The sequence below is a fragment of the Acomys russatus genome, chromosome 2, assembly GCF_903995435.1.
Source record: "Acomys russatus chromosome 2, mAcoRus1.1, whole genome shotgun sequence".
Lineage (NCBI taxonomy): Eukaryota > Metazoa > Chordata > Mammalia > Rodentia > Muridae > Acomys > Acomys russatus.
The window spans coordinates 70,031,021-70,054,183 of NC_067138.1; the positions used below are offsets into that span (position 1 = coordinate 70,031,021).

Below are 23,163 nucleotides of genomic sequence, written 5' to 3' on the forward strand. Positions count from 1 at the left end.
GAAAGAAATCAAAGCGTTTCCCCTTGGTGTCATTTAACCAAGAGCGATCCAGATTTGAAGTCTCTGTGTTATGCTCCCTGCAGTCTTCTGTCCTCTGAATCTGTGCCTGCCTGAAGGCTGTCTTGTGACTATGGCCCTGTGTCTGTGCCTTCTCTGTGTGTCTGTCAGTTGTGTGAGCTGTGTGTCTGTGCTTAAACAAAGGGATACGTCACAGACGTCTTTAACAGTTTTACAAGGGATTACATCACTGGCTCCGACTGATCCCCACTGACCCTGACAACAAACAGTACTATAAATGTGTTTAATATCCAGTATCCATAAGTGTTGTATCCACCCCTTATGGTAGAATTTAGAAAGCTGCTTTCAGTCTCTGTGTTTGCTGCTTTCAGCAAATGATACACATGCATTGTTCTGGTTCAGGGGCGTGGAGGAGCGCATAATTTAAGATAATAGCTCGCATTAGTTTAGATTGTAATAGTTGATTCCATGAAACATCCGAGGCAAGTAAGGATGGCTGTTCGTTTGTTCCCTTAAAGGCAGGCTAAGCAGTTTGAGTACACAGTAAGCTAGCAGTTAAGACTCAGATGGCCTCAAGGTGTGTTGTTAATTCTGGCTGTGTGGTCCAGCAAAAGTTCCAGTCTCTTAAAATACTAGAGATATTTTCAGGATATTGCATTGCCACAGTTATGTTTGTTGTTTTTTGTTTTTGAGACTAAGTCTTACTATACAGCCCTGGCTGACCTGGAACTCAGAGATCTGTCTGCCTCTGCCTCCTGGAGTGCTAGGATTTAAAGGCACCTGTTACCAAGGAAGCAAGCTTTTAGTCACTGAGGAAGCTCCCACTTGTTTCCATAGTGACAGAACAGTTTTTCATCCCTAAGCTGTAGGTAGTTAAGGCTTCCCTCTTGTCTACATCCTTCCCAGATGTTTTTGGGTTAGTTTGTTTGTTTGTTTTTGTCAGAACCCAGATATTTTAAAATTGTGTATAGCAGCCGCTTTTCCCTGTTGGAGGGGTAAGAAAGACACCTTTAAACCATGCACTTGAGCAAGACAGCAAGGAAACAAATTGAAGCTCGTAGGTTCCTGGGAGTTTAAGTTGTTTAGCAGTATCGGCTCAAAGATTTATGATAGAGAAATTTGAGTGAGGTGACAGAAGTAAAGAAAGTCCCATTTTGATTGCAAATCTAAAAGGAAAATTAAGAGCATCTTCAGCTGTGTGAGTTTGCCCACGTCCTTATTTCTTCATTTACCATGTTCCTGCACCCTTTGAACTGGGAACACAGTCTTAATGTACTTTAATAAATGCTTGTGTGCTTGATGTCATCTGCTCCCCTTCTTTAGTGTGTCTGGGTGTGTATATGTGTATACGTATGTAGGTGGCATAGGTACACGTGTGTCTCTGGGTATGTGTATGTGTATACATATGTAGGTAGTGTAGGTGTGTGTGTGTGTGTGTGTGTGTGTGTGTGTGTGTGTAGAGGACAGCATTGGTGGTGTTCCTCTGGCATTTTCTACTTTTCTCTTGGGGGCAGGGTCATGGAGTCTTTCACAGGCCTGGAGCTCACTAAGTAGGCTGGACTGGCTGCCCAGCAGGCCCCAGGGATCTGCCTGTCTGCATCTTCAGCACTGGTTTTACAAGTGCACACTGCTACACCGTCTCTTATTATCTATTTATTTATATTTATTTATTTTGAGACGGGGTTTCTCTGTGTAGCTCTGGCTGTTTTGGACTCGCTTTGTAGATCAGGCTGGTCTTGAACTCACAGAGATCCACCTGCCTCTGCCTCCCCAAGTGCTGGGATTACAGATGTGCACCACTGCGCCTGGTTGGCTCTTATTTTAAATGTGGATTCTGGGGCTTGAACTCAGATCTATGTGCTTGTACAGCAGGCCCTTTACCAACTAAGCTGGCGTCCCAGCCTTGGCTTTTTTTTCTTAGACACTGTCTTCCACCTTCTCTTTATACCATCTTTGCATATGTAAGGACAGTGCAGCTGCATTTACTGAGCAGGTGTTGACATCTCCGCCTGTCAGGGCTGTGCTATAGTGTTTGGTTCTTCTCACGTGAAGCTGACAGGGCAGGTGTGATTTGCTGCAGCTGTGTATCCCAAGAGTCTTCACTGATGATAACATAAGATCTAATATATTAAGAACCACCACTCATGGGCTGGAAATGTAGCCCAGTTGGTAAAGTGCTTGGCATAAAATGTGCTGGGATATGCCTGCAAGCTCAGTGTGAAGGTGGAGGCAGGAGGCGGAAGTTTAAGGTCATCTTCTGGTACATAGACTCAGGCTTGTGGCTAGCCTGGGCTACATGAGATCCTGCCTCAAAAAGAAGGCAGACAGACGACAGACAACCAAACGATACCCCAGCACTGTTCTCGGACAGATGGGTAGGAGGAATTTGCTGGCCTGGTGAGTTTTTCTCCACCATCTTGATCGCTTTTTCTTCTGTTTTCTAGCCACTTCCTGAGAAGTTTGTGGTGAAAGGTGTCGTGGACCGTTTTTCAGAAGAGTTTGTGGAGACCAGAAGAAAAGCTTTGGACAAATTCCTAAAACGGATTACAGATCATCCTGTACTCTCTTTCAACGAACATTTCAGTGTGTTCCTCACTGCTAAGGTACAGGCAGAGTTGTGTGTGTGTCTCTGTAGAGGTTCACTCTTAGGCTCCTTCTCAGACTCTGCTTGGCTCTTTTGAGAGCCACTTCTGAGAATGGTCCTCTGAGGTGGGCATCATGAAGGCCCTCTGCTTTCTTGCTGCCCAGTGCATTGGCACGGTCTCTGTTTTAGAATCCAGCAGGAAACACCTCCCCCCACCCCCCGCAAGAGCAATGGAAGTCAGTGTTGTCCAGTAAGCACTTCTTGGCAGTGTTAGTAGGTGAGACTTCCCAATGATAGGACCCAAAGCGAGTAAGCATGCTCTCCAGGGCTCACAGCAGACTCCCCAAGTTTGATGAAGTCAGTCTGTCAGTCTGAGCCAAGTTTTCTTTCTTTCTTCCTTCCTTTCTTCCTTCCTTCAACACTTATTTTTATTTTATGTGCATTGGTGTTTTGCCTGCATGCATGTCTGTGTGAGGGTGTCAGATCTTACAGGTGTGAGCTGCCATATGAGTGCTGGGATTTGAACCCGGGGCCTCTGGGAGAGCAGTCAGTGCTCTTAACCACCAAGCCATCTCTCCATCCCCTTGAGCCGAGTTTTCATTCTCACCTCTTCACAGTTAGTTTCCCTGCATGGATGCCCGCATAACACCCCTCAAGAACGCTGTAAACAACTGTGACTTCATTTTTCAGACAGAGACCCTGAAGTTCAGAGAGATTAAACTCGTTCAGTCGGTATCACTAAGGCTTGGGTCCTGTGACTCTTAAGGCCTCACCTTCCATCTGTATCACAAGGCCTGGGCATTGCTTGCCGACAGCACTGTTCCTCTTAGGTTTGTTTTCCAATCATTTGCCCCCCCCCCCCCAAAAAAAAAAAAAAAAAAAAAAAAAGCTTGGCTTCTAGCGTGTTGCCAGCGACTGTTCAAGCTCAAGTCGGTTGTTCACTGGCTTTGCGCTTCACTTGGTGTTGGCAGAACTGATCTGAAACCTAAGGCTCCCCTCACACTGGGCAGAAACGGGGCCACACGCTCAGACTCTGGGGCAGCTTAGCTTCTCCCTAGCCAACCCATTTAGCCTCAGATTTCCTGCATTCAAGACATACATAATGCGTTCTAATGACAAGGGTGTAGAAGGCTAGGTCCATTTGTTGTTGTTGTTAAGGTGACAAGAAAACAGACGTGTACGGATGGCACATGCTGACATTTAATGCTTCTGAAAGATTCTGTTCTCCACTCATGGAAACTCTCTGACAAAGTGCTTTTAAGCTTATGTTTTTAACTTCAGTTGATGGCAGCCCGTGCACTAGCTCCCCCTAATGGTCGAACCTGTTTTAAATGTAAGCCTTTCTCAGTGTACTGACGCTTGGGTGTGGGTTTTCCAGTTTCTTGTTTTCCCAATGTGCAGGTCAGCTCCGAGGTTGCAGGTCCTTTTCCAGAAGCCCCAGGCTGTCCTCAGTACTGAGGGAAGTAGAAGGGGATGTGGCTTGGACTCCTGGTCACTAGGAATCTGCACAAAGAATGAATGGCATACAGTGTGTCCTGGAGAGAGATGACGTGAGGCTCGGGGCAAGCAGCATGGCAGACGTTTAAAGATGTATAATAAGGACCTTCAGTATCTCCATCAAAATCCAGTTGGTTCCATGGCGGGGGATGCTGGAGAGCGGCCCTTAAGCAGAGAGGTGTGCCTGGGCTTGCAGAGGTGCAACTTTTAATTCCAGCACTTGGGAGCTGGAGGTAGGGGGTTAGGGATTCAGAGGCATCCTCAGCTAAATAGTGAATTGAAGGCCAGCCTGGGCTACATGCGCCCTTATCTGAAACAGAGCAAAGCCAAAACCAAAACAAATGTAGCCCTGTTTTAGTATCACTTATCAAACTAAACTCACCAGTAGCCCAACTTTTCTTAAAAAAACAAAAAAGACAAAAAAAAAAATGTGATGTGAAATTACTATCTTAGCCATTTCTAAGTGTACAGGCCAGTAATATTAAGTATAGCCACTGCTATGCAACGATTCTCTTGCACTTCTAGAACTTTCCAAATCTGAAACTATGTACCCATGAGATAGCAGCTCTGCTTCTCCTCATCCAACTCCCCTGTATTCCCCTAAAACATACTATTGCGTGGGCTTCCCTGGGGAGATGTCAGCAAACATTTATCATTGCCCAAGGCAGGGTACCAACGACAGACTGACATAATGGTTCCTCCAGAGCCGAGCCAGGGAATTTATTGGGTTTTATTTACAGTGCCCGGGGAAACGGTTACTTACAGGAATATGTATGACTAAACAGCCACACAGCAAAACAGTCTCACCCCAGCGCAGGTGGTGGCTTCCTTGTAGTCGCATAGATGGGTAGGCCCTTCTCTTGACTTCCGTGTTGTAATAGGCTCCCTCGGTCCACAGAAGAGTTACACACAGCCCTCAGGAAGGCCTGGGAAGGAATGGCTGGGTGATGGCGTGATGAGCTTCCTCCTATGGGTAGCAGTAGGCCTGAGCCTGACAGAGGCCCCTTGGGTCGTCACAGCTGCTTGATTAAGGGCCTAAGCTGGGAAGGCAGTATCTTCCAGCATGTGGTGTGTCCAGGTGGTTCTTAGGTGAGCCACTTATTTGCAGAGACAGACCCCTTGGTCATGATAGACCCTCATTTCAAATTAGACATGTCCCCAGGAAGAAGCCAGTGGTGCTGGGAGAGTGTGAGGAAGCTCAGTGGACTGTGTTGGGATCACAGCCTTCATCTGGAGTGGAATGGATGCATCAGTGGATAGGTGCTACCCATAATGCCAAGTGCCTGTTTTTTGGCTGACCCGGGGCACATGTCTTAAAAGTGGGGAGTACGAATTTAAATGAGCCAATTGAGTCTAGCCTCCAAAATATGTCACTGGTGGAAGGAAGTCCAAGGACCCAGCAACCATGAGTGAGGCTTCAGTGACAGCCCTGAGACGACTCGGCACCTTATGGGAGATGGAAGCTTTAGAATATTCTCCCAGGTGCCTGACTTGGAAGGGAAATGAGGTAGAGAGGACCTACATGGGCACGGACAGCCTTGTCGTCAGTAACTCATTCTTTACCCAGTCAGGTCATGAGAAAGCCACAGCCTTGCTCTGTAGCCCCTCTTTGAACTGAGGGTGAACTTTCTGTTTGCATAGTGTTGTGCATATGAGCAGCAGACGCCAGCACCTCGCCTGGTGTGAAACCATCTTTGAAGGTGACACAGGACAGCCTAATGATACAATTTAGGGATGGGAACAGGCTTGTTCCCTAACAGGCCATATACACTTTTGCTTTGGTGCTGTTTTGAGATAGGGCCTGTGGCGATTGGAGTAAAAGAGTGGTCCCCATATGCTCATATATTGAATGTGTAGTCCTCAGAGAGTGGCACTGCTTGAAATGGATTGGGAGGTGTGGCCTTGTTGGAGGAAGTGTGTCACTGGGCGTGGGCTTTGAAGTTTCGAAAGCCCACATCAGGCCCAGTGTCTGTCAGTCTGTTTGCTCCCCTACCCCCACCAGTATGATCAGGATCTCTGCCTCTGCCTTCTTCCCTTCCCCCTCCCCTCCTCCCTGCCCCTCCCTCTCCCCCCTCTGTCTGTCTGTCTGTCTGTCTCTGCCAGTGAGTCAGGATGTGGTTCTCAGCTACTTCTCCAGCACCAGGCATGTCACTGTGCTCCCCACTGTGGTGATAATGGTCTACACATCAGAAACTGCAAGCTAGCCCCACTTAAATGCCTTCTATTTTTTTCTTTTTTTTTCTTTTTTCTTTTTGTTTTTTTGTTTGTTTGTTTGTTTTGTTTTTTGTTTTTTTTTTCGAGACAGGGTTTCTCTGTGTAACCTTGGCTGTCCTAGACTCACTTTGTAGACTAGGCTGGCCTCGAACTCACAGCGATCCGCCTGCCTCTACCTCCTGAGTGCTAGGATTAAAGGTGTGTGCCACCACGCCTGGCAAATGCCTTCTTTTCTAAGAGTTGATTGGTCCTGGTGTGTCTTCACAGCAATAGAGCACAGGATAGGGCCTCACTCTGTAGCCCAGGATAGCTCCTTTCCTCATTCCTCAGCCTTCAGAGCACTGGATGTGAGGCGTGTGCTACCAGCTCAGCTCTAAGAGCTTTTGTTTGTTTGGTTGGTTTGAGGGACAGGGTCTTACTGTGTAGACTAGGCTGGCCTTGAACTCAGCCATCCACTGCCTCTGCCTCCTGAGTACTAGGACCAAATGTGTGCACCACCACGCTGTATACTCTTATAAAATTTGGATACAAGAGTTTTAAACGCCTAACATATTTCCCACTTTGCCTGGACCCACAGGAAGTTCAGAGCTTAACATTTGTTTACAGTGTCAGTAGTTCAGTGAGTTCTGTAGCAGTGCTGCTGTTGCTTCTTCTTAGTACCCTACCCTCGCCCTCCTTCTGTGGCTCTAGTAGGGTTTGAGTGAGTGAGTGAGTGGAATGAATATTAGGCATTTAATTTTGTCCTAAAGACAGCACGGGGTATTTTTGCCGGAAGTTTTAAACCTTCTGTTAGAAAGAGTATTGCATTTAAAGCAGGGAGTAGATTTGACAAGAGCAGTGGCTCTCAACCTTCCTAATGCTGTGACCCTTTAATACAGTTCCTCGTGTTGTGGTACCCCCAACTTGAAAAAAAATTTTATTTTTGTTGCTGCTTCATAACTGTAATTTTGCTACTGTTATAAATCATTTCGTTTACGTCCTCCCCCAACAAGGGCCAGCAACCCACAGGTTGAGAACTATTGGACTAGAGGGTCTAGGGCCCAGACACGTTGACAGGGAATCTGGGCATGAGCATATGACTATGAGTCTGGGTGGGGGGGGTCTGCTGTGTAGTGTTTTTCTCCAAGCATAACAGCCACCATTTTGTCAGAGCAGCTATGACTTTTTGCAACAGACCTTCAAGAGTAGGGCCTGGTGACTATTGATGTCGCATCATAGAAGGATGCATGTTTGTGGTGGGGCGGGGCTTCGTTGGACCACCTCACTGGATCTCAGCCACTCCCCTTTTACTTCACAGCTAGCTGTATATAATTCTTCCTGATTGCATATAGCCCCATGGTCGTGGGAGATGCTAGTGTATATAGACTCTGGGTGTTGCTGGGGGTCAGGGTGGAGTGGGGATATCCCTCTTTGCAGCTTTGGGGAAGTCATCATCCATGCTGGGGTGAAACTTTCTTGTGGCATGGCTCCTCAGTTTGGATTTTGGACTTGTGCTATGGAATGCCCTGTAAGGGTAGATGGTGCTTGTCTGGCCTCCCCAGGGAAAGAGTTCCTGCAATGGGGCTGTGATTTCCAGTGAGCGGCTGCCTTCAGGAGCTGGTTCCCTCAGCCCTGCAGTGTGACTGAGAGGTTCGTTGTTGTCTGCAGGACCTGAATGCCTACAAGAAGCAGGGAATAGCATTGCTGACCAGAGTGGGTGAATCAGTCAAGCACGTCACCGGAGGCTACAAGCTGAGGAGTCGGCCTCTGGAGTTTGCTGCCATCGGTGACTACTTAGACACCTTTGCACTCAAGCTGGGAACCATCGACCGGATAGCCCAGCGGATCATCAAAGAAGAAATAGGTGAGCTCTTTGTTGAGATTGATGGTGCCCACAGTGACAGGAATGGCTAAGGCAACCTGCAGAAATGCTGAGTGACAGAACTGGGGGGGAGGCGCTGGCTGTGACTGGAACGCAGTTTGCACTCAGCATGGCACTTGCTTTTCCCATGCCCTTCGTCCACAGGGCCAATGATTGCAGAAATAAACTTAGCAGGGAGATGGCTCAAAAGAAGAGTGTAGTGACCATGTTTGCCAAGGTTATGACTCATGAGCTCTCCCTGCCCTGCATCACTTCATATCTTACCCCCTCCCCCGCCCCCCCCCCCAGGGCAATGATTGCAGAAATAAACTTAGCAGGGAGATGGCTCAAAAGAAGAGTGTGGTGACCATGTTTGCCAAGGTTATGACTCATGAGCTCTCCCTGCCCTGCATCACTTCGTATCCTACCCCCTCCCCCGCCCCAGACCCCGAGCTGGGCAGTGAGCCGTTTGTCCACTTACAGAAGGATAGGCCAGACACACCTGAACAGTGGAGATAATTGTGGCGAGACATGAAACACATCACACAGGCCTGTTTGTTCCGTTACTGCCATTTCCTAATAGTTAAACAACAGCAGTCGTATTCTGTCAAAGTGACAGGAATCCTGATGGCAAATGCAGGGCCAGATTTACTCTGTAGGGGTGAAGAAATCAAATTTTTTTTCCTTATTCCCTGCAACCACTGATAGGATCATTGAGTGAAGAAGGGAGTCTATGCTATAAGACTAGACAGACCTCTTTTGGCAAAATGTTCCCTATAATCTTACTGTTTGTCCATTGCAACTGGTTTTGTTTGTTTTTCCTTTTAAAAAGAGCTCCCCACCTTCAAGTACTAGAGACACAACTCAGGTTAAGAGCACTTGTTACTCTTGAAGAAGACCTGGCTTCAGTTCCTAACACCTACATGGTGCCTCACAACCACCTATAACTCCAGATCCTGGGGACTCTGAGGCCCTCCGAACCCATATGAGCATCTCCCCCATTGCTTTGTAAAGTGTTGCCCTTGACAGCATCATGAGTAGGGCGAACTATTTTGGAAGAAGTTCTCTGGATTTGGCTTTTAGCCATTTTTCCCTATAAAGCATTTTGGTTCCTATTAACAAGAATCCTGGATATTTGTCGTATGTTAGTAGTAACTTATATTAGCTTTTAGGGGAAAAAAAAGTTAGGACTATATTACACTTAAAGGAGAGCATGCCCTGGAAAGAGAACAGCCAAGGCTGTGCGTCTTAACGTAGAGGGGTCTTGACTGGATTCCCAAATCAGTCCTCCCAGTGAGTGCTCCCCAGCCAGATTCCAACTGGCTTCTCTTCCTCTAGAATACCTGGTCGAGCTGCGGGAATATGGGCCTGTGTATTCCACGTGGAGCGCCTTGGAAGGGGAGCTGGCAGAGCCCCTGGAGGGCGTGTCAGCCTGCATTGGGAACTGCTCCACAGCCTTGGAAGAGCTGACAGATGACATAACAGAAGAGTTTCTGCCTGTGCTCAGGGAATACATTCTGTACTCTGACTCCATGAAGGTAAGCTGCCATGCTGTGCACACTCATCAAAATGTACGAATCATTGCCTGTTTGCGTGTGGTGCACGCCCCTTCATTGTAGCTGGGAAGACTGAGACCAAGGACATCTAGATAGAACATATAGTGAGCAGAGGGTGTGAGTTAAGTGGAAGAAAAGGTTGGAAGGCATTTTCCGTCAGTGTTCTCAGGGTTAGGAAATCAAACATCTACTAAACAGGTGTGGGCTGCTGTGGCGAAGGATGGTTACATAGCTTTGGGAATTAGAAACATGATTTCTCGGGGCTGCCTTGCTGGAAGAGCGCTGGCTGCTCCTCCAGAGGACCCGAGTTCAAGTCCCCCCAACCACATGGTGGTTCTTAATTGTTTGTAGAGCCAGTCTCAGGAATTGTTTCCAACCTCCTCAGGCAACAGGCACACTTATGGGGTGCACAGACATATAAGCAGTCAGAGTGCCCATATGCCTAAAAATTTATTTAAAAAGCAATTGATTTGTTAAGTAAAATTGGTAAAGTTGGAAAACATGGTTGAGGAAATCTTAGAAAGTAAGACCAAAAAAAAAAAAAAAGTAGTTGGAAAGTCAAACACGACTGCAAAGATGCCAAAACTGCGATAGAAGGCGAGGGACATTGACATCCTTGACTTCAAGAGTCAGCATCTTTCTGAGAATTCCTGACTGAGGGAATAGGACTAACCAAGGGAAGGGATTAGGAAAGAGATAATACGAGAACTTGAAGGGAGAAAGAGGTAATATATAAAAGATGCAAGAGTGAAATGGCTGTGGTCTAGCGGCAGCGAGCTGTGCGGACACAGATGTATGCATCTCTATACAGCATAAGGATGGCTGCCCCTCATGCCCCTCAGGGTGCCTCACAGAGCCTGGCTGAGAGCACAGCTTCAGGGGACTCCTGTGATGGTAGCCCCAGCTAGAGAAAGGATCTGTCTTCCTAGCAGCGTGAAAAGATACACGGCTGTATGTTGAAAGCCCATCTCCAAGCAGCCCCCTTCAGGTAGCCAAGGATGGCCCTGAACTCTTGATCCTCCTGCTTAAAAACAGAGGTACACTGAGTACTGACTTACAGGCCCGGAGGTGAGTTGGTTGGTGATTATTGGAATAGAGGCTGAAAAACCCAAACTCCTGACCCCAAACCTGCAGTGCATTCTCATCTGTTACTTTTGTGTGTGTGTGCATGCACGTACATGGGTGTGCGTGTATGCAAGGGGCTTGGATGAGATTTTCAGCAGACAGTGATGTGTGTCATTGGTTCCCTGCTTTTGAATAGTTATGCTAAAAGTCCATTTTCATATTTTACTTCTCCAAGACAGTCCTATAGTTCCTTTTTTATTTTTATTTTATTTTATTTTTTTCGAGACAGGGTCTCTCTGTAGCCTTGGCTGTCCTGGACTCCCTTTGTAGACCAGGCTGGCCTCAAACTCACAGCAATCCACCTGCCTCTGCCTTGCCTCTCAAGTGCTGGGATTAAAGGCATGTACCACCACTGCCCGACTAGTTCCCTTTTTAAAAAAGCTTGCTTGCTTCCTTCCTTCTTTCCTTTCTTTTTTTGAGGCAGGGTTTCTCTGTGTAGCTTTGGCTGTCCTAGAGCTCACCATACAGATTAGGCTGGCCTTGAACTCACAGAGATCCTCCTACTTCTGCCTCCTGGGTGCTGGGATTAAAGGCGTGCACCACCATGCCCGGCAAGCTTTCTGGCGTTTTATATTTGTGTGAGAGTGTGTTTACGGGAAGCCTGGACGCAACGCTTGCATCTGCGTGTTAGGCGGGCTGCAGGACTACGCAGCTCCTGCTGGCTTTGACTAAACCAAAGTGAGTCTTTGAGGAGGCCTCTTGGCAGCTGTTGGAGCCCGTTTTCCCTTCCCACAGTTTGTGAGCTCTCAGCCTGTCCAGAGGAAGACATGGCTTGAGCTCAGGGGGAGATGTATTGCGATCCCTGCTGTATACTCACGGTTGTGGTATTATCTTGGAAACAATCCAGTGTTGATGTTGAAAGTCAAACCAAAGAATATGTCTGTGACTCCTCCGGGTGGTTTTGTCATTGTAGGCAAAAGGCTGTTTGCCACAAATGGTTCACCGATGACAGTTATAAGTCTCTTCGTTGATACTGCTGGTTCATTGTAAATATTCTGGGCGACAGGTATTAGGTTTGATAATTCTTTTGTAGAAAACTTCAGACATGTACAGAAGTGGGTGGGGTTAGCAGAAACAGGAGGGCTTCTGGGCCTTGCTGATGGTTGTCAGCCTAGGTGCAAAAAAATTATAAACTCTAGGTCAGGTGAGAGGCCTTGTCTCAGGATGATAAGGTGGAGATTAATAAAGGGGACACACAGTGTCCTATGGGCTCTGTATGTGTGAATGGGTATGCAATGTAACACAGACACACACAGACACAGACAGACACACACACACACACACAGACACACACAGACACACACACACACACACACACACACACACACACACACACACACACACCCCACATCCATTCCTTGAGTCACACGAGCCACATGTCAAGTACTTGACAGGCAAATGGGGCTAGTGTCACCTGTGATAGGGAATGTTTCTGTTACAACAGAAAGCTCTATTGGTGACATTCATGAGTGGCGAGTGAACATCAGTGCTTAGGAGAAGATGAACTGTGACAGGTTATATACTCTTCAGAGTAAATTCTTCAGGGGAAGACTTGGGGCTCCCAGTGTTGGTGCTCTCTTTAGAAGATGGGCCCTCGAATGGCCTTCACATGTTTGAACATATCACCTAACACTTAGGCCAGCAGTGGGTCCTTCCTGCCCTGACTCCGTGCTGTGTTAGAAGGTCCCTGTGTAGACTCTGTGATTAGAAACTCTCTAGGTAACTTGTGGCTTCTGAGTCGGTGGGTAAGAAGGCTCTCCATCCCTGTTTTGCCGTTTTTTTAATGTAGCAGAAGGTGGAGAGGAAGAACTGAGCTGTGTCTTTTCTTCTGCAAGCCCTTAGGGTCTGAGCAGCAGAGCTGAGACTGGGGGAAGGGAAGGGAGCCCAGGGCACAGGCTCAAGGCGTGGTTCACTCTCGGGTGCCGCTGGCTAGCTTGGACTGAAGGGTGAACATGCTTTATGCTCGGCACTGAGCGCCTGGCTTGCCTCACTCGGTGCCTCCCAGGCTGGCTGTCATTGAGCTCCTTTGTCACCCCACCTCGCCAGCTTGCTGCATGGTTCCAGGGACTCAGACCCATCAAGCAGAGCTCTTGGACACATGCCCTTTATATGTCAGGTCTGCTCTCAGACTGAACCCTTACGTAGGGACCGAGTCTCTGTATCCTGTACATGACACAGAATAGAGAACAAACAAGTGGCCAATGGGACACATCAGTCCACCAGGGGTCAGCTCCACAGATTAAGGAGTCGGGAACTCTCCTGCAATCATTTTATAACTTGGCGATGGTAGCTAATTAGTGTATTCATGAAAATGCTGTCACCACAGAAATAAGCATGAGGTAATGTCTGTTAATTAGCTCAATTTGGCCACACCATAATATGCATGCACTTTAGAATACTTTATGTAGGGTCAATATGTATGATTCTTGTCAATTATATAAATTAATAATCATAATTAAGAACTATTTACACTGGGCATGGTGGGGCACTCCTTTAATCCCAGCACTTGGGGAGGCAGAGGCAAATGGATCACTGTGAGTTCCAGGCCAGCCTGGAGTGAGTCCAGGACAGTCAAGGCTACACAGAGAAGCCCTGTAGATTTTTCCACTGAACCCGGAGGTGGCCATGCATTTCAAGCACAAAGCCCAGTGTCTGTCAGGGGTCTCTGGGCAGTGTGGCAGGGGTGCACAGCTCCCCCACTTTGCTCTTCCCAAGATTTGTTGCTGTCAACATCAGGAGGGGTTCCTCCATCAGGATTGGGTCTTCTTCCTTCCCTCCTGTCCTCAGAGCTGGTGCTGTGTGGGGAGCTGGTGCTGTGTGGGGAGCTGGTGCTGTGTGGGGAGCTGGTGCTGTGTGGGGAGCTGGTGCTGTGTGGGGAGCTGGTGCTGTGTGGGGAGCTGGTGCTGTGTGGGGAGCTGGTGCTGTGTGCGGAGCTGGTGCTGTGTACAGTTTCAGGCCCGGGAGCACGAGGCTGGGCCTGCGACACTGGGAAGTGGGGAGGGCCGGGAGTTCGAGGCCCCTTTGCAGAGATCACATGCGTCTCTCCACCTTCCACAGGGTGTGTTGAAGAAGAGGGACCAAGTTCAAGCAGAGTACGAAGCCAAACTGGAAGCTGTGGCTCTGAGAAAGGAAGATCGTCCCAAGGTCAGCACAGCACCCAGCCGGGGCTGGGCCGAAAGCTGCAGGCTCTTTGCTGTTTGGGGGTCAAGAACTAACTTGTACAATACAAGCTAGCTGTCCGCACAGGAGCTCTGCATGGTGGCTCTGCGTGCCTAGAACCACGCAGCAAGCTTGGTACAGGGAGTGGCTACTGAGGACGGGAGCTCTTGACTCTTCGTTCTTAGATTTAGCAGTAGAACCTTACCACTACCCATCTTTTGTTCTCTTTCATGTTGTGATTGAAGTTGTGTTTGTAATCACAGAAGGCAGAGGAATAGGGAATGCTATTAAGGTAATAGTGAGGACCAGTGTTCAGGTAAATAGTTAGACATCAGACCTAGTCATCAGTCCTCCCCTCCGTGGAACAGACTTGGTGAATTTGGAACCCGACTTCACATATAGAGATAACACTCCTTGATTATGTGTGCGCCTTATTTATTTATTTATTTATTTATTTATTTATTTATTTATCTATCTTAATGTTGCCTCACATGATACTGTGCTAGTCATCTGAGACTCAGAGGGGGCAGAGAAGTGAGTCACAGAGCAGCTTTTGGAGTTGCCTAGCCTTTTGGGAGCAGACGTGTCTGTATCCGGGATAGCAGGTAGATGCAGGTCTGTTGTGTTGATTCCCGTGTCACCATAGTGATCCATACCAGCATCCTATGGAAAGTGGATGAGATGGCATGTCAGTTACGTTCCTCCTTGTTCTGACTAAAGGAAGGGAGGGTTTGCTTCAGCTTACGGTTGAGGGTACAGTCCAGCATAGCAGGGGTGACATGCAGCAAGAGCATGAAGCAGCTGGTCACCTGCTGTCAAAGCCAGGAAACAAAGAGCCACGGCCGCTAGTACACAACCTATTTTCTCCTTTTTATTCAGTGGACAACCCTAGCTCACAGAGCGGTACCCACTTCAGTTAGCTCAGTCTAGAAACATATTCACAGACATGCCTGGAGTTTGGTTTCCAGGGTGACTCAGTTTCATCAACTTGGCAATCATGTTAACCATCTTGTTGCTGGGCCAGAGCGTGTAGCTGCTGGACACCCCACCCGACCCCAGCACCCCGTCTTCTCGTGCCATGGACTGTCTGTCATGGGTTCCTGTCCTGTGTGCTTTGAGGAGCCCGTGGTGGCAATGACAGCAGGCGCACAGCCTCGTCCTCACGCCGCCCCTCTCCCCGGAGGACTTCTAGCTATTCTTGTCACTGGAACGCAGCTCCACAGGCCAAGCCCACACCTCAGCCTCATCGAAGAGGAGTGACATGGAAGACTAGATATTTAAATATTTTCTTTTTCATAATTTAGCCTTAACTATAAGGGTAGAGGCCACTTCAGGAAAAGAGAAGTAACTGTGCTCTCACGTGTAAGGTCTAAAGAAGTTGCACTTACAAGGACAGAGCCAAATGGTGGTTGCTGGAAAGTGGGGGATTTAGGAAGGTGTTGGTCATGAGGCACAAACCTTTAGTTATGGGATGAACGGGTACTGAAGATCTAATGTATTTCATGGCTGCAGTGGATGCTAATGTGATTATGGTAATTATTTCATGGTTTATATGCATATCAGGTCACATATCTTCAATAGGAATAATCTCTATCAATTAAGTGGTTTTTTTTTTTAAAATCTAGAAGTCAGCCAGAGGTGGTGGTGTACACCTTTAACCCCAGTACTTGGGAGGCAGAAGCAGGCAGATCTCTCTGAGTTCGAGGCCATCCCAGTCTACAATGCTAGTGTAGTACAGCCAGGGCTACACAGAGAAACCCTGTCTTGAAAAACCAAAGGAAGCGGGCGGGGGGGGGGGGGGGGGCGGACCAGAAGCCACTTTTTGTCATAGTTTACTTTTTTTTTAATTTTAAAGATTTGTTTGTTTGTTTTATGTATATGAGTGCTCTATCTACATGTACACCTGCAGGCCAGAAGAGGGCATAAGATCACAGCATAGATGGTTGTGAGCCACCATGTGGTTGCTGGGAATTGAACTCAGGACCTCTAGAAGAGCAGCCAGTGCTTTTAGCCACTGAGCCATCTCTCCAGTCCCATAGTTTGCTTTTTATTGCTTTGATGAACACCACATCTAAAAGCAACTGGGAAGGAAAAGGGTTTATTGCACTCACGCACGCACGCACGCACTCGATCTTCCTGGTCACAGTCCATTGAAGGAAGCTGAGGCAGGAACTGAAGCAGAAACGGAAGGAACGCTGCCTGCTGAGTTGCTCTGACCTGCTCAGTTCACTCAGGACCACCCTGCCCCGGGGTGGCTGTTATGTGGGTATCAGGGATTCGAACTTAGGTTGCTGTGCTAACAGCTCTTCCTTGCTGGGCTCTTCCCCAGCTCTGCCCGGCAGCACCCATCCATTTTCCTTGGATATTGCCATTCCACTGTCTGTCAGACACGAGAAGCGTGACTAACAATACCTCAGTCACAAACATGAAAGTGTTGAAACAAGAAGGAATGCTAGGCGTTACTCACCAGTTATTGTCACAAGACCACGCAGACCAGAAACAGTTTCAATGCCAGCTCCCTGTAAGCTGTCAGCAGCCCTGGTATTCCTAATGTGGGGCAACTTCACAAGGGAAGGTGCTCAGTTCCCTCAGCCCTACTCGTGCCATGTTGACATTGTCCTGGGTGGTGGGAACTGACTCTCAGTAGTTACTCCTGTAGCTTGGGGATGTTTGGGCTCACAGGTCTAGGGACTTAAAACCTTCAAGGTCTCATTTGCTTCTGGCAAGTGTGGGCCTAGCTTTGGGCATGTTGAGCCCCGATCACCGTATGGGCCCAATAGAGCACTTGAGTTAAGACAGAAAACCTGGCTTTGGAAAAACCACTGTGACCTGGAAGCCCCCACTGGCCGTGTGCATGGATGCTGCTCACCACAGCAAGCTGAAGGCCGTGAAACCCCGGGGGCACACTTGCTTTTCGAGAAAGTCTTTCTAAATCTTAAGAAAAACTGGAAAGCACTTGCTATGTTATGCTTCAAATTCCATTGGTACCCTTCATGGTTTTCCTTCCGGTCTTGGATCGTCTGGTTACCTCACACCCAGGCTACAGAAGGACACCAAGTTTATGTCTGATGTGGCATTCAGGGGAGAGAGCTGGCTGGTGTCCCCTTACCACAGTCCCTCAGATAAATGAGGAAAGGCCTTGTCAGACATCACAAGTATTAGACTAGTTCTTGTGACCCGAGAAGGAAACCCTTCTTTTCGAGTTCTGACACGATGTGGGACTGTACCCAGGATTGCTGCTGCGTGTGCAAAGCTGAGTAAATCCTAAAGCATCCCAAGCCCCCAGGGGTGACACACAGGGGCGCATCCCCGTGTGTCTCTCTGCTTGAGTGGGGTGGATAATATTTGGGCCAGGACAGTGCTTTTTTTACAAACCCTTCCACGGGTCCTAGAACCCCCAAGGCTCTGCTTCCCGGGGAGCATTTTGACGTTTTTTTTAAGTTAGCATTTGGCCCCCTGCACATGTTTGAGGAGGCGCTCACAGTAGGAGAAGCCAACTGCACTTCAAAGCCGTGACTGTGTCCCCGTCCAGGTGCCAGCAGATGTGGAGAAGTGCCAGGACAGGATGGAGTGCTTCAACGCTGACCTGAAGGCAGATATGGAGAGGTGGCAGAACAGCAAGCGCCATGACTTCCGGCAGCTGCTCGTGGGCTTGGCGGACAAGAATATCCAGTATTATGAGAAGGTGAGGAGCAGGCCCCATGCCACTGTGGCTCCTAGAGCCTTTTTGTGGGGAGTCTTCCGGAAGTCCCTAAGCATGACCCCCTTGTCCCATCCCTAACTTGCCTCACCGCAGCTGCCCTGGATGGGCTGTGCTGGGTTTGGGAACAGAGAACCAGCTGTCCTCGGCTCCTCGTGCGCACTGCTAGAGGAAGCGGCTCTTTGTTCTGCGCAGCCGGCTGCTTCCCAGACCCAGAGCGATCGTACGTGGGCACCCCAGTTAATGGAGGGTTTGGGGTTACTTCATGTTACCTTGTGGTTCCACATAAAGGGTTCTTTATTCCCACTATGCCATGGACCCCTTTAGTCATCTGTTGAAGCTGACAGACTGAAACAGTGCTTGTTTGTCTTTTTTTTTTTTTTTTTAATGTATATAAGTGCTCTATATTCATGCACACCAGAAGAAGGAAATCACATCCTGTTACTACAGATGGGTGTGAGCCACCATGTGGTTGCTGGCAATTGAACTCAGGTCCTCTGGAAAAGCACTCACGTGCTCTTAACCACTGAACCATCTCTCCAGCCTCCAATAGTGTTTAATGTCGAACTTTAAAATACTCTTTTTAAATACCTAAATAAAGGAATATGGAATTACCGAAGAAAGCAGTGCTATTAAAAAAGACTTTTATTCATGTATCCTCTTGCCGTATGGACCTCAGGTTTAGTATTCCCATTAACACACAGACACACACACACACACATACGGGAGGGGAGGGTAAGAGGGAGAGAACTGTCCCCTCAAATCAAGGCTCACTCCTAATGTATCTAACTTGAAGTCATTTCTGGTAATGAGTCTTGATGTCCTTTGTCCTAACCTTATAGTTAAGCAATGGCCCAGTTTGAGTTGAAATAACGTGTGGCCTTGAATTTCAGCTGTTCTGACCCTGTGGGAAGATGCCAGGGGCAGGCATATCTCCTAGATTGTAGCTTTAGGACATATCTGTGGTGACAATTTGGGGACTTTGGTTTCTTTATAAAAACACAACCAGGCCTAGTGGTGCACACCTGTAATCCCAGCACTCTGGGAGGCAGAGGCAGACGGATCGCTGTGAGTTCGAGGCCAGCCTGGTCTATAAAGTGAGCTCAGGACAGCCAAGGCTACACAGAAAACCCTGTCTCAAAACTCTAAAAGACAAAACAAAATCAAAAACCACAGAAATATTGTAAGAATATGTTTTTGTTTTAATCCCAGGAGTGTGATATGGGGCTGCTTCAGATTGTCCACAGCCGCTGACTATGATTTGCCTCGTGCTCTAGCAGGGGCATGGTTTTGCCAGCTGCAGATAGTTTCTGTGACTGCATGACCTTTGGAATTCTAGAGGATATATAAATGCTAGGGCCCTGAAAGGCAGGGTAGGCTGTTGGCTAGTTGCTGGTTGCTGTTGGTTACAGTTTAAGTAGTTATGTACAAAGAAAAAACAACCAGAAAAAGTTAGTTATTCTGATGGTGAAGATGAAACTTGCCCCCAAAGAGCTCGACACCCCTGATGAACAGGAGATAGTCTAACTATGATGTTGCCCCTTTCCGACACCCGACTATTCAGGGATCTCTTTCCTCTCTCTCCTTTTTTCTCTCTGATCTAGTCTTAGGAGATTGACAGGGAAGAGGAAAAGGGGTAGAGAAGGCTGGAAGAAAAGAGAACCCACAGAGTGGTGAAAGGTCAGCACACACGTCCGTGGCCTGGGCTGGAGGCTCTGGGTGACAGGCCTGCACTTTTCCGAGTTTGCTAATGGAAGTCCAGGAAACAAACGCAAGGGTGGGAAGAGGAGGGCGCCTCCCACCCCCCCAACCCCCCCCCCCGACTTCTATCTGGAGTCCCGGCTGCTTCTGAGTTGGATCTGCTCATTAAATTTAACACTCCACCACTGCTAAGAGGTGTGAGCATCGGAAGAAGCCCTGAGTGAGGGAAGTCCTTAGTGACTATGTATTCTTGGCCCATTCCCAGGCCTCCAACCCATGGGAAATTGACAATTGTGTGCGCCAGACTTTTGAGGGATAGCAAAGCTTCCTTTGTGAACAGTTGATCAGTGTGCTAAGACTACAGCTGCAGGTGGCAGGGGGCCTACCTAGCCCTCCCTTTCTTCATTTTTGTCTTTTTTTTTCAAGATGACTGTGAAGATCAAGTAAAATGCTCATGCCAGTTACCAGAACGAGCCGGCATGTGTCAGACACTCAATAAAAGTTACCTCTATGCCCTTATTTCCCAGTCTAGACCCCGCCAGGTCCAGAGTCTCCGTCCTGCCTGCTGTAGATGAATCCACCATCTCTAAAGTCCAGAATGCTAACTCAGGGCTTATGGCTGTGTCTTTCCATTGTACCATGAACAGGGTCCTGGTCTTGAAGTTTGGTCTTGGCTTCTACACATAGTTGATTCTCTCCCCCCTCCCTCGTACTTTTTGTATGCAAGGGATTGTATACAGAGTTGATCAATAGCAGGATTTACACAACCCTCTAGGCATGCTCAGTGCATCAGAGATAACATTAACGATAGATTCCCAGAGAGGTAAGGGTGCACAGTAAGTATGCTGAAGGAAAGCAACAAAGGAAAAAAAATGCTGGGGGTCTAGTGGAGTGGGCAGGAAAGACCAGGCTATGGAAATAACATTTATTCCGAGCCTTAGAGTAAAGATCTGCCAAACATATATACTCGGGGCAAAGGGAGCCACCTACACAAGGTCCCTGAGCAAGGAAAGAGCTTGGCACATTTGAGGACTGAAAAGAAAGTTTGATCAGTCATGGTTCCTGTTGGACATACAGAAATCCCCTTGTAGCTACGCAGGGGTGGCCTAGAATTTCAAACGCTATGACCTTCCCTGCAGGCCCGTTGCTGGAAGCAAGCTCCTTCCAGCCAGCTTCACCAGCCTCAGAAGGCAGCAAGGAGCGGTCTCAGCACCCCTCTTTCTGCCTGACAGGATGCGGCCTCTCTGCCCACTTCTGCAGAACTCCCCTCCAGGTGACTCAGGGCAGATTCCTCCTTCACCCCAAGCTGCCTATAGAGTGGGCTTGTCCTGCCCTGTGTAAGAGGCTTTTCAGAGGGGGGACAGGGTCCACTGGGCCAGCCACTCTCAGCGACAGTGCCCAGGTCTCCTGAGCTCTAGCTGTCAACCACATGGTAATGAATATAAAGTACATAACAGTACTTGGACCAGTGAATGGCTCAGTGGGTAAAGGTGCTCGCTGCCAAGCCCGACAGCATGAATTTGATCCCTAGAACCCCCATGGCAGGATGAGACTCCTTCAAGATGTCCTCTGATCTCCACATGAATGTGCTGGGTACATGTGCTCCCACCCTTCTCTCTCTCTCTCTCTCTCTCTCTCTCTCTCTCTCTCTGTCTGTCTCTGTCTCTCTCTCTCTCTCACACACACACACACACAGAAATAAATGTCGAAATTATCTAAAGTGTCCCAAACAAGCAAATCAGACGTTATCTAAAGTGTCCCAAACAAGCAAATCAGACGTCAGGTTGGTGAGTAAGAGCAGGTTTTCCACCCACCCTGACTCAGGCGACTGACTGGCCTTTCATGTTTACATCCTTGTACAAGCCCCACCCATACCTCCAACAGTGTCTCCATCCCAGCTCAGAACCGATGTCCTCATCTAGAGTTTCTGGTCTGGGTCTGGTTTTTGTTTAGTCAAGGCAAAGATTTTTCTTAGCGTGGATGGATCCATCTTCACTCACCGGGTGTTAGTCTTCACACTATCAGGAATGCATACCAGCCTTGTAAGGACATTGCACTTTCATAAAGATGGGGGTGACACATTCCAGACGTAGGCCTGTTACCTCCCCTGTTGATAATAGTATTGATAACAGGTGTGGGCACCACTCGCCAGAGGTGACCCAGCAGGATCAGAATTAACAGCTGACCTTGTGTGGATGGTGTCATTTCAGTGCCTCATGGCGTGGGAGTCAATTATTCCACTGCTGCAAGAGAAGCAAGAGACCAAGTAGCTTTGTTCTGGGAACAGAGAGACTCTTCTGCCTCCACAGGGCATGGCATCCTGGACCAGAATGTCCCTGCAGTGCCGGCGAGGTGGCCGTGGGAAAACAGCACAGCAGCGCCTCCCCACCCCCTACACACACAGTTGTTTTCAGTTAGTATTTATTTCTTGGTGGAGTCTCGGAGGCTAATCATCTCTCAGCAGAACCGGTACCTCCGTGTTGCCAAGGCCCCTCCTAAATGGAACACTACGAAGACTTGAAACTGAGGGGCAGGACCACCCCCACCAGATGACATGTGACATCACTTTGGGGGAAGCCCAGTTGCTGTTGTGAGACAGAACCCAGGTCCCACTTTTCAGGGACACGGGGCGACACGAAGAAAGCAACTGTGGCGAGCTGTGGAGACCCACTTTCCCCCTGAGGCTCTGCACTTTCCCCCTGAGGGCAGTGACCTGTCCTGGCATGGAAGGAGGGGCGGGCACCTTCTTGGAAAGTCCTTCGTTGGCAGTGGCTGTGGCCTGCTGCCCGCTCGTCATGAATGGCATCTATATCCTTGTTTCTAGTTCACATGAGGCCATTTAAATCAGTATCTGTGATGCTTGAGTGAGCAAGCCAGCGTCCTTGTCCTTACACGATGCCTCAGGAAGCTGAAGGGAATGCGCCCAGATCTTGTTTCTGACACCAGAGTGCAGCAGATGAGAAGCTTTTTGGTGTGAACTGGGGGAAAAAAGGTGCATTTTTCTCTGTGAAGGTCTGGTGTGTGCATTTCACTTGTTAACCGTCATCGTGGCTGGGGTTAGACCTGTTAGGAAACAGCTGCTGTTCTGTAGTCAGTGTCGCTCCCGTGTGCCAAGCCCCAGCTCCAACATCTACTTTGTGTATTCTGCCTTTACCTCACCAAAAATGTCTACTTTAATACATCCTAGCGTGCCCACTGGTTATTGGGCAGCCTTGCGGTGAGGACTGATGTGTTGCAGTGTTATGACCGTCAGTTTGTGAGCTCAGTGTGAGTGTTCTGCATGGGTGGTTTAACTCTGAAAACTCTGTGGTCAGGAAGAGGAGCACCTGCAAGTCCCTCAGGGACGAAGAGCAGCAACCCTCTCTCTGCTTCGGTCTCTGTGGAAATCTCCATTTGCAACCAGAATCTGGGGGCTGCTGCCTGTGCTTCAAGTCTTCACTTGAAATTCGTATTTAATTGCCATAAAACCAACAGTCAGAACAGATCTCTCCCGTCTCATCGGTCTTGCTGAAAAGAAGCCGTATATTGAGTTCTTTCGTCAGTGGCTCTTGGCTAAAAATTAATAAATCTGAGCCACAGGTAAATGGAAGGGCTTTGTTTGTTGAGCTTCACATACGAGTCAATTTGCAAATCCAGTCAGACACACAACATGCTAAATCCTGTCGTCCCCTCTAACACGGAGCTGACCATCTGCTCCGTGTTGGTCAGCTGCGTCTGGACCATCAGCTAGACAGCGTAAAACCATCTGTCTTCTCCTTGCGTCTGACAC

At 48.3% G+C, this 23,163-nt stretch overlaps 1 protein-coding gene across 1 annotated transcript in view; it reads left to right on the top strand.

The window, feature by feature from the left end:
- The window catches only part of Snx30 (sorting nexin family member 30), an 84,628-nt gene extending 62,570 nt beyond the window's left edge, over positions 1 to 22,058 (top strand). The window contains exons 4-9 of the mRNA XM_051162754.1: positions 2,463 to 2,621; positions 7,961 to 8,156; positions 9,492 to 9,691; positions 13,892 to 13,978; positions 17,526 to 17,678; positions 21,605 to 22,058. Of these exons, the coding sequence (XP_051018711.1) occupies positions 2,463 to 2,621; positions 7,961 to 8,156; positions 9,492 to 9,691; positions 13,892 to 13,978; positions 17,526 to 17,678; positions 21,605 to 21,664 (855 nt within the window). The 3' untranslated portion in view covers positions 21,665 to 22,058. The remainder of the gene's footprint in view (positions 1 to 2,462; positions 2,622 to 7,960; positions 8,157 to 9,491; positions 9,692 to 13,891; positions 13,979 to 17,525; positions 17,679 to 21,604) is intronic.
- Positions 22,059 to 23,163: the final 1,105 nt, after the last annotated feature.